Source organism: Ruditapes philippinarum, unplaced genomic scaffold, assembly GCF_026571515.1.
Source record: "Ruditapes philippinarum isolate M1 unplaced genomic scaffold, ASM2657151v2 ctg360_1_1_1_1, whole genome shotgun sequence".
Taxonomy (NCBI): domain Eukaryota; kingdom Metazoa; phylum Mollusca; class Bivalvia; order Venerida; family Veneridae; genus Ruditapes; species Ruditapes philippinarum.
Window position 1 is genome coordinate 223626 of NW_026863741.1, and position 12053 is coordinate 235678.

At 35.1% G+C, this 12053-nt stretch overlaps 2 protein-coding genes across 2 annotated transcripts; one reads left to right on the forward strand and one right to left on the reverse strand.

Annotated features, from left to right (window-relative positions):
- Positions 1-651: 651 nt before the first annotated feature.
- Positions 652-4007, forward strand: LOC132723183 (flavin-containing monooxygenase 5-like). Its single transcript, XM_060707860.1, has 5 exons — positions 652-1117; positions 1520-1819; positions 2065-2616; positions 2995-3160; positions 3325-4007. The coding sequence occupies exons 1-5, from the start codon at positions 794-796 to the stop codon at positions 3573-3575; spliced, it is 1593 nt and encodes a 530-aa protein (XP_060563843.1). The 5' UTR covers positions 652-793; the 3' UTR covers positions 3576-4007.
- A 450-nt stretch (positions 4008-4457) lies between these two features.
- On the reverse strand, positions 4458-11943 carry LOC132723185 (uncharacterized). The gene is made up of 4 exons (XM_060707863.1): positions 11809-11943; positions 10234-11096; positions 7209-7505; positions 4458-5431 (listed from the first exon to the last, which is right to left on the reverse strand). Exons 1-4 carry the CDS (start codon positions 11811-11813, stop codon positions 5340-5342), a joined length of 1257 nt encoding a protein of 418 aa, XP_060563846.1. The 5' UTR covers positions 11814-11943; the 3' UTR covers positions 4458-5339.
- Between the last annotated feature and the right edge of the window lie 110 nt (positions 11944-12053).

Below are 12053 nucleotides of genomic sequence, written 5' to 3' on the forward strand. Positions count from 1 at the left end.
TCTGCAAATAATAATTTATTTCAGGAAACAATTATCAAATTGTATTTGTAAGTTACAATATGCCATCAAAATGTTGAAAGTTTGACAATCTCTAATTCTTAATGAGTTACGAAGAAAATACATTGACTAGGTCGCAAATAACTTGATTATATTCGCTGATAAATGGCGTTCAATCTGTGGAACCATATATGTTTCCGGCGTTACCGGGAAGCTCTATAATTGTACATCGGTGTTACCTCATAGAAATGGCTTAAATCACATTTCATACGTTTTTTTTTTCAATTTTCTATGTCACCAGACATTTAGTAAATGTCACTTACCTACTGAAAATCGAAATTATACTGTATAATATGCATTGTTGTACTTGTAAGAGTCGTTAAAAAAAAACGTCACGCTCAAAACGGTGGTCAAGTAATAATTTTGAATGTAAGCAATGTCGTGGAAATAATCTAGATGAGGGATAAAAGTAATGTCTCGGCTATTTCTTTTTTTCCGGTTTGGTTAAATAATAAATATATTGGCCAGTCCATTTGCCGTGTTGGAAATCCTGTCAGGTATCCGCCATTTATTGCACAATTTTGCGAATCGTGCGTTATTTTCACATTCCTCCGTTACTGATATAGATAATCTACCAACGAGAAATAATAAGAACGGAGTAATATTATGTAGTATTATGTTCACGTTAAAAGGTAAAAAAAAAGATACGACAGTGAAACGTTCTAGTTAATAAATCGACCCTGCCTGTTTAAATACATTTAAACGCTCGACGGCCTTGATCGTAAATGTTTAGGGTATGAAGCGTATAGCAGTAATTGGAGCCGGGTGCAGTGGTCTCACGGCAATTAAATGCTGTCTGGACGAGGGACTTGAACCTGTTTGTTTTGAGAGGGGTAACTATATAAGTGGATTATGGCATTACACAGAAGATGTGGAGGAAGGTCAGGCATGTGTGATGAAATCTACTGTGATTAATACATCAAAGGAGATGATGTGTTACAGTGATTTTCCTATCCCGGCAGAGTTTCCGATCTACATGCACAATAAGTATGTCGATAGATATTTCCATATGTACGCGGACAAGTTCGGACTGAGAAAGTACATAAACTTAAACACCGAGGTATTTTTATTTTCATTTTTTTCTCTCATGATAAACACTTAACAGATATTATATTTGACAAAGTGAATCATGCAACTCAATTAAAAAAACAGTAAAATGTGTTTTTTTTTTTTTTCGCATACAACGAATATATTATGTTTTAGTCGTTATTCAGATATTTTGTACACGTTTACAACCGAAGCATACGGACATAGTGGTACCCAGTGTTACACAGTGTACATATCGAGACGTAATCGGGTTAACACCTCAAAGGTGAATGACCCTGAACAGTGAATGTGAACTACCGATGCTTCCAAATACGACTTGGCAAAAAGAAAAAAAAGAAAAGTATAAATTGGAAACAACTCTTATTTCATGTCATATAATAATTATCAGACCGTACACATCTTTATTTGATTTCAGGTTGTAACGATTAAACCGACCAGTAAATTTGATACTGATGGCACATGGGAAGTTGTAACCAGGCAAAATGAAACCAGACATGTTGAGACACATACATTTGACGGAGTGCTTGTATGCACTGGTCATCATGCTAACAAAAACGTACCAGATTTCCCTGGGTTAGATAAATTCAAAGGCACCGTAACGCACACGCATGATTACAAAGATTATCATGGTTACGAAGACAAGAGAGTTTTGATCATTGGTATTGGAAACTCTGGTGGTGATGTAGCCACAGAGCTTAGTCGTATATCTTCTCAGGTAGGGCGGGAATAATGGTAGTATAGAGGACTGCAACCAAAACATCTTAATCTAGCAGAAAATTTAAACTTTCAAATGAACGTGCCTTTCAGTAAATGTATATTCCCTTTATCGTATTAAGCAATTTATCACAAAAGTAATTTTTCCATATAAAATCTTTATTAAAATAAGTTTATTAGCATACCGGTATTATTATAGTGTGTTTCTGTAAATTTAACTTATATTAGTTCTTTATCATTTATAAGGTATATTTGAGTACACGATCTGGTGCCTGGCTTTTCAGTCGAGTAGAGCATAAAGGGGATCCAGGAGATATGACTCGTAATAGGCGATATAGAATTGAAGTGTTAAGAAAGTTTCCATCCCTTGCATTATCCATTACTATGAATCGACTGAACAGTAAAATAGATCATAAGAAGTACGGTCTACAGCCAAAATTCGGTCCTATGTCCGCGCACCCAACAGTGAACGATGAACTCCCAAACAGAATTATAGCGGGAGGCGTGATCATCAAAGATAATGTAAAAGAGTTTGCAGAGACTGGCGCAGTATTTGTTGATGGCACAAAAGTCGATAACATCGATGCAGTGGTATTGGCGACAGGGTATATATTCGGTTTTCCATTCATTGATGAAAAGGCGTTGACAGTAGAAGATAACAAAGTAAATCTGTATAAGTTCATGTTTCCACCTTCTGTCGGAAAGCAAACACTTGCAATAATTGGGTGTTTCCAACCGCTAGGTGCGATAATGCCTATATGTGAATTGCAGTGCCGACTCGCTTCACGCGTTTTCAAGGTAAACGAATACTAGTTCACCACCCAAGAAGGTAGGATTGGATATTAATGTTAAATAAATAATTACATTTTTAAGGATACTAGTTTTCGATACATCAACGACACTATAAAACGTACATAGGCGTCCTACATTTCGTGTTTCGTGCAAAATGACCACACATTCAAAGCAAGTACTACGAGTGGATCGCATATCCTTTTCGTTGAACATTTAATTTAAAATCTATTCTATTGTCGATTTTCTTAAAGCAACAATCTAATGTTCTGGACACTCACAAATTAAAGCTAAAAAATTAAAGATGATAAAATATGTTAGGATGCTTACTTCCAACACATGTTGATCTTCTCTGTGACTCAATATAATAATGTAACTGTATTTTAGGGCTTGGTTAAGTTACCAGATAAGGCTAAAATGTGGATAGACATAAGGGATAAACGCAGGGCAATGGAAAGAAGGTACAAGGACTCAAAGCGGCATACCATACAAGTCGATTATATACCGTATTCAGACGAGCTTGCGACTATGATAGGCTGTAAACCAAATTTAAGTAAGCGATTGCTGTATTATTGTTTTTACAATTAAAATTAGCGTATTAATTGGTAATCTTAATTGTTTAACTGCTCTGATTTTCGTTTAAAATTCCTTTTATTCTGATGATGGCAAATCATGGTAAATTAGAAAATAATTATGTGTTACCTTCTTGTTTTACAGAGCAAATGTTTTTGAAAGACCCAAAACTTGCTATCAAGTGTTTTTTCGGACCATGCACTCCATATCAATTTCGTCTAACTGGACCAGGTGCATGGCAAGGTGCTAGAGAAGCAATATTAACACAGTGGGACAGGACATATAAACCCTTGAAAACGAGGCAGTGTGGTGGACAGGAACCTAACAACAGTGTTGGTGTTTATCCTATAGCGATAATCATCATTGTGGCTATACTGCTCTACTTTCTTTTATGAACACTAATCAATACATCAGCTTATTCTGACAAATTGGAAGATAACACTGAAACCAATCGTAACTGATCGGTCCTTCTCGTCAAATTTCAGATTCTGTGTACGAAAAGCAGTAATTGTAGTTCATTGCTTATTTCCAACTAAAGTTTCCATCAGAATATTTCTATTATAACGTGCAATATAAGGGCGTTGGCCTAGTATTTGCTTTTTTATTTAATGCATGTTTCCGGTAAAATAGGTGCTGCATTTCAACCTATGTACATTTATAGTTCATGTATATACATCAGCAGTTTTGATAAACGCACTAGCCCAGGGGAACACAGATTTTTAAGACGTACAAGCTTAATTTGTTTCGAGTAAAAATTTTGTGGACGATAAGGTTGTTACTCATCGCATTTTTTATGTACATGTATAAAATTGGAGAACATTTCTTTTTGTTGGGTTTTAAATCGCACCGAATCAGTATAGGTCATATGGCGACTTTCCAGCTTTACTGGTGAAGGAAAACCTCAGGTGCCTTTCCGTGAATTATTTCACGAACGGGCACCCGAGTACAACCACCAACGTTCCGCAAGCTAGCTGGATAGCTTCCTCAAATGAAAGAATCCCAAGTCTCTGTCGGCATTCGATCTCAGACCTTCACCACTCGGTCACGGACGACCCGTGGAGACTATTAACTAATGTAGAAAGAAAGTACAGCTGGCGCAAAATTCTCGTTAAGATATCACTCGCCAGTATATAACTGAAATAATGACGCAAGAAAACAACAAAACATGTATCTGAATATAACAACCTGATTGTGAACAACTTCAATGTCAAAAAAACAAAAACTCATCGTTTTAATTTTATTATTCTTAAAGTACACTACTCTATGGATAAACGTTACATGGCTTGTTTTCTAAATATACGTAACCGATTTGTTGATAATAATCTTGTCATTTGTTATATGAGATGTTGTCTAAGTTTTTACAAGTTAACGCCGGCAAGAAATATCTAGGTTTTATCAAAACCTATTTAGTTTTCAATATTCGCTGACTGAAAAAAAAACGGTTGTTAAAATGTTCAAATTTTACAACTTCACAGAAGACCGGGAACATACATGTAATAGGATTCACTATTTTATATTAACATATTGTAAAGGTTAATTATTCACGATATGCAGAATCATTTATACGGTATTAATAGGTCAAACTTGTTGTTACCTCGAGCGGAAGAAAACTAGTCCAAGAGGTACTTTTGAACTTTATAAAAACTTAATGTACCTAAATAATGACCGATGTATAGCGCAAATGTCATGTCTATTAAAGATTTCTTGATTAGACTATTAAAACAACAGTTTACTGCAAAATAACTGAAATTTATTTACATACATAAAGAAACATTACACCAACAATAATACTAAACGATAACAAATATTAATCAAGTGAATAATAAAACAAAATTAAAGCAACAAATAATACTACATAATACTGATATGTGACCATTCTCTGGACCCCGTAACAAAAAAAACCAACACAAACAATAAAGATAACCTGTGAAGGACATCGAATAATACGTTTTCTCTTTCAGCAAGGCACGGACACATATTAGGCAATATTAATTTCTTTCATTTATATTGTATATGCATTAAAAAGTAATGACAGAAAAGAAGTCTCTCCTCATTTCTATGCGTGTAATCAACAATCTAAATTATCCACTATGTTTCCCTTTGATCTCTTGATATGACACAAGTTGAATTCATGTTCACTAAATGACTATATTTCTTAGTCAATAACCAAAGTCTTGATCATAGCACATAGGGTGATGTCTGTTTGATCTACCTTGGTGCCGGTAATTTTGTTGGTAACCCACAAATTGTCCTGCAAAAAGAGAAAGAAATTCCTCTCTGCTATTTCAATATGAATCATTTATGGTTTAATTAATTAAATAAACGCTGGTAATAAAAAGAGTTAAGTTATTTGGTAATGAAAAGAATTACGCTTTTCTTCGTAAACTAAAATATAATTTGCCTAGCCTATCGGGAATTATATGTCAATACCCGTAACCAAATGGGAGTTATTCTTACAATCATGGCATGTGACTAAACTTTTTTACTGTAAAAACCTGAAGACTAAAATCCTATAGAAAATGTCAATGTGTCCCAATCTGTTGGGGCTAAAGCCTCGGGTAACAGTATTTTCCTCGTGAGACCGGATGATATTTTTACTGTTACTCACAAACATATTAATTATTTATATAATGTTAAAACAAAATTTATCAAAAAGGGAAACTGCAATACACATTTGCTTAATTTATCAAGAACTGTCGGAGGACAGTATTGGCTCGACTATTCGAAAAAGTTGTCACAAGGATGTTTTATTGAGTATAATAATGCTAATTACCTATGAATACATAAAATTGACTGAAAAGGTACAAAGGCGCGTTATTAAAATGTTTTATCAAGTAAATCACTGCTTTATTATTATGAATGCATAAAATTGTCCCAAAAAAGGCACAAACTTTTCGGTAGATATGGAGATAACAGCTCACAAGCAAAACTTTACAATGAATTTCTAAGTTGAAAAAGGGGAGAAAAATCAGCCTAAATGCAAGGTAGAATTATGGATCTTGGTCAGTGACCTACAATTATGACCCTTAATGTATATGTGAAGTTTTAAATAAATATCTTTAATTGATATTGAGATATGTAAAACTTGCATGTAAACATTAACCAAGAGACTTTGTAGAAAAAGGGAGATGAATCAGCCTAAATGCAAGATAAAGTTATGGAACTTGGTCAGTGACATTATACAATTATGACCCTCCAATTATGACCCTAAGTACATGTGTAAAGTTTCAAGTAAATATCTTTGAAGACCTTTAACCAAAATTTCTAAGTTTCAAAGGGGCAAATTATTCTGCAAATATTGCAGGCAGAGTTATGCAATTTTGCAAACTGATGTACAGTGTTACTATAAAAAAGTATTGTAAATTACAATTGAATATCTCAAGCAATATTTGAGATATTTGACTTTACAAAAAAACTTTAACAAAAATTCCTAAGTTAAAAAGGGGCTTAATTCTATAAATATTGTAGGCAGAGTTATCCAACTTGTCAATCTGATGAACATTGTTACTATAAATATGTATTGTAAGTTTCAATTGAATATTTCAAACAATAATTGAGATGTTTGACTTTACCAAAAACTTTAACCAAAATTTCTAAGTTAAAAAAGGGCTTAATTCTGTAAATATTTTAGGCAGAGTCATCCAACTTGTCAATCTGATGTACATTGTTACTATTAATAAGTATTGTAAGTTTCAATTGAATATCTCAAGCAATAATTGAGATATATGACTTTACAAAAAACTTTAACCAAAATTTCTTAGTTAAAAAGGGGCATAATTCTGTCAATATTGTAGGCAGAGTTATCCAACTTGTCAATCTGATGTACCTCGTTACTATAAAAATAAGTATTGTAAGTTTCAATTGATTATCTCAAGCAATAAGTGATATATTTGACTTTACAAAAAACTTTAACCAACGCAGACGCCGACGCGACTACAATAGCTCTCATATTCTTCGAATAGTCGAGCTAAAAAATAAAACAAAACATATCATTGAATAATTTACTATATATACAATAATTACTATACCGTTATCTACTTCATCATAATTGTCCACTATCTGCTCTTGTCCCCTGTACCCATGTGCTCGTCTTTGTCGATTTCCAGAATACCTGTTACCATTCCCCCGATTACCTCTCCTTTGTCTGTAGTTTTCCTCATGACCATTGTCCCTCTGAGTCTTATCTTGTTGTTGTTGTTCATTACTCTCGTTATTACCTCTCTTCGTTGCTCTTCGTATGAAACCTGGTTTTGATAGTTGTTCAAGAGTGGCATATACTGATGGAATACAAATAGATATACTGGCGTCCTCAGACGCATTTTCATCTGAAATTGTGATATCAAGGAAGTTACCAATATGCAATTACATGTATTAAGTAAATGTTAATTAATATGAACATGACACACGTTAAGTTAAGTTTTGGCCCAATAACAAATTGAAATTTGAAACAAAGAAAGTCATAACCACATGAGCTTTTTCTATAATTGTACATCAGAAAGATAAGGAAAACAAGGGTGCCATAGTCACAAAATACGCCCGTTTATGAAAGCTTTAGATGGAGATGGGGGCATTATGGATAAGTGTTATCTAGCAAGCAAGTTTTTATTCTTGGCACTGTATTGTTAAATGAACCTTAAAACAAATCAGTAGGGAAGATATGCACAGGATGTGTGACCTTGACCTTGGTCGCAGGGACCTGGATTTTATGCACGGCACTCAGCCTCACAATGATGAACATTTGTGCCAAATTATATTGAAATCCCTCTATGCATGTAGAAGTTTTGCTCCAGACAAGCGTTTTTCTATAAGCTCTAACTGTGACCTTCACCTTTGACCTAGAGACTTGGTTCATGTGCAGGGCACTACGTCTCATGGTGGTGAACAATTCTATAAAGTAACATTAAAAGTCCTCCATGCATGTAGAAAATATGCTCCGGACAACATCTGGATATTTAATCATTTCCAGTGACCTTGACCTTGCAAATATTAACCTAAATTAAATGTGTCACACCTGTAGTCATGATAGTTACCATTTGTGCTACAATCCATCAATAAATGATGACTAAATGGTCCCTATACACATCTTCAAATTTTTATCTGAACTTTGACCTCTATGTGTAACCTTGACTTTGGTCGCAGGGATCTGAATTTTGCGTGCGACACTCAGCCTCACAATGGTGAACATTTGTGCCAAGTTATATTGAAATCCCCCTATGAATGTAGAAGTTTTGCTCCGGACAAGCGTTTTTCAATGAGCTCTAAGTGTGACCTTGACCTTTGACCTGGAGACCTGGATCATGCATGGAGCAATACATATCATGGTGGTGAACATTTCCATAAAGTATTATAAAAATTCTTCCATACATGTAGGAGATATGCTCCAGACAAAATCTGGATATTTCACCATCTTTAGTGACCTTGACCTTGCATATATTGACCTAAAGTACATGTGTCACAGCCGTAGTCATGATTATGACCATTTGTGTTATAATCCCTCAATAAATGATGATTAAATCGTCCCTATACACATCTTCATATTTTTATCTAAACTTTGACGTTTATGTGTGACCTTGACCTTGGCTGCAGGGACCTGAATTTTGTGCGCCACACTCCGCCTCACAATAGTGAACATTTGTGCCAAGTTATATTGAAATCCCTCTATGCATGTGGAAGTTTTGCTCCGGACAAGCGTTTTTCAATGAGCTCTAAGTGTGACCTTGACCTTTGACCTAGAGACCTAGTTCATGTGCGTGACATGGCTTCTCATAATGGTGAACATTTCTATGAAATTTCATTAAAATCCCTCCATGCGTGTAGGAGATATGCTCCGGACAAAATCTGGATATTTCATCATCTTTAGTGACCTTGACCTTGTATATATTGACCTAAATTATATGTATCACAGCCATAGTCTTGATAATGACCATTTGTGTTACAATCCCTCAATAAATGATGACTAAATGGTCCATATACACATCTTCATATTTTTATCTGAAATTTGACCTCTATGTGTGACCTTGACCTTGGCCGCAAGGACCTGAATCTTGCGCGCGACACTCCGCCTCACAATGGTGAACATTTGTGCCAAGTAATATTGAAATCCCTCTATACATGTGGAAGTTTTGCTCCGGACAAGCATTTTTCAATGAGTTCTAAGTGTGACCTTGACCTTTGACCTAGAGACCTGGTTCATGTGCGCGACACTGCTCCTCATAGTTGTGAACATTTCTATGAAGTTTCATTAAAATCCCTCCATACATGTAGGAGATATGCTCCGGACAAAATTGGACGCCGCCCGCCCGACCGCCCGCCCGCCTGCAGGGGCGTTCCCATAATACGTCCCGTTTTTCAAACGGGCGAATAAAAATGATATATCAACATGAAACTATGATTAATGGAGATCAAAACAATCCTTTTTGTGCGAACATTTAACAAAATATAACATATTAACATTCAATAAATGCCCTCTGCTTCTAATAAGGTTATCCTATATGATACCCTAATTTACCCTACAAGTACAGTTCAAACGATATTATCAAGCTAGTATAGAAAGCCATCTCTATACTCTTCAACTGAAGGAAAAGTTTGTTCATTTTGTTAGATTTTTTAAGTCACACGTGACCGACATTCAATGTCATTCGAAGACTGTCAAACGTTTACTGGTGAAGGAGGACCTCAGGTCATCCAGTTGATCAGTCATGCATTATTTTAGGTTAGAGCCGGCACCTGAGTAGAACCACAGACATTTCGTAAGCTAGCTGCATGGATAGCTTCGTCACATGAAAGAACCCAATTCGGAACAACAGTGGTTAGGGGCAAGTGATTCGAAGCACTCTGCCAGCCCTAGCGTCCCCATAAAGAGATTTAAGACCGTAATGTAATCAAATAAATGGTCTTACAATTCAAAAACATCGATAAGCAGAACATCTCTTTAACATGGGAAAGTACTGAAATTGCTTATTCGGGAACAAAAGCCTAATATTTTTGCAATAGAGAATTATAAATTTGATTGATTTGATTATTGTGCTTAACTATTAAAGAATACTATCTTACTATTAGTTTTAATATCAATATCCAAGTTCTTAAGTCGATTGGCAGCTGCATTAACTGCTCCAGCAATGTTACGTTTGGTGTCTTTCACTGCAAACTGTGCGTCTTTCAAGGTAGCCGAATTACCAATGCCAAATGGTACACTCATGGGTCGGCCGTCTGTCTCCATATGAAACTTTATGCCGTGCAGTATTTCATCGTCAACTGCCTCGCGTTCCTTTCGTCCATCAGACAAGCCAATCAACGAATCAATGTCAACAGACATTTTCAAGACGCTTTTAAGAAACCAATTCCAGTCGTCCGCGCCACTAAATGTCTCCAAAGATATTGAATTCTTCAGGAGTTTACATAATCCTGGTAAATTGTTGCTTTTGTCGGAAAGGTGACAATTATAAAAGCTAGAAAACTTCACTTTAATATTACAAATAATATTCATACCATCTTGCACATATTTCTTCAAGTCAATCAGAACATCAGCACAATCGTTGCAAGGGGAATAACTTCCTACTAACGCTACATCTATTTTTCTAGGTTTTGGATCCATCTTGCCCAACTCAGCTATAACTTGCTTCGCCATTTTTACCTCGGCATGTACAGCATCTACTTCTTTCGTTTCTCCGTTCTCGAGCTTGTAGTTCCTTGACTCATTATCTAATCTATACCAGACTGGCAAATTTTCAGTTTTGCAAGAGCATCCTGGTCGTGGTTTACCTTGTACAGCTGCAGAATTTGGTGCCTCGTAAGTCTTCAAGCAATAGAGAAGTATTGTATTGCGCGGCCATGGCATTTCTTGGTCTGATCTACTTTTTAAGCCATACCTGTTCTCTAACAAAAACTGTTCTTGTAACTCTTTCTTATTAATTAACCTGGTGAAAGAAATAAACACAATTTTTAAAATTAAATCGTGCAACCAATTGATCACGTTACAGACTTTTGAATTTTACTGTTTTACGTAATTCAAAATAAAAAATAATTCAAAAATCAAAAACTATCTCGTGGTATGAACATTCTTATATAATTTCACTCATCGCTACAGCAACCCTCGTGGAATATTTAATTTCATACCACTCGATGAAAATAACTGTCATATTAATTTTACTGTAAAAATAAACATGAATAAACATGAAGATCGTCTATGCAGGTTAGCCCTACTTATTGTGCATTATGTAAACGACAGTGGCCCCTGTTAAATTAATGATAGACATCTGTATATCTATCTATAGATGTAATATCAGTAAAAGGCTTGCAAAATCATTGGGAACATAAGATGGGAATTGGTAAAAATAATAAGGTGCTGTATGTTATTATTTACATTTTGCCACATTTCAACATGAAAAAAAGTTATAAACAGACCACTGAGCAGGCCACGTGTCATGCATTATAATAATTACTTCAAATTGCCTTAGGTCAAACACGGTATATATATTTATACTATAATGGCAGTTTGTCGCGGTTTTTTTTAGTTAAATTTAGTGGTTTAAGACCTATTTAAAGGGATAGGTAACTGCAAGTGCGAAAAAACACCTGTACATGATGCTAAACCGAATAATTTTCAATGAAAAGCAAAGAATAACTTACGACATCTTACAATCCTGAGTTCACCGTGAAAATGGTCAGCAGCAATTACTATCCCTCGCAATAAACGTTGCTAAATTTAGAAATACATTACTATGGAACAGTCCATTTTAGCACAATATCAAGGGTTGGGAGTGATAGTATTTAACTCACAAAAATATCAATATAAATGTACAAATTCAAGTAAATGTTGTTTTATGGTTAGACGTATTGTTAATATATCATTTACACATAAAACCCAATAATCC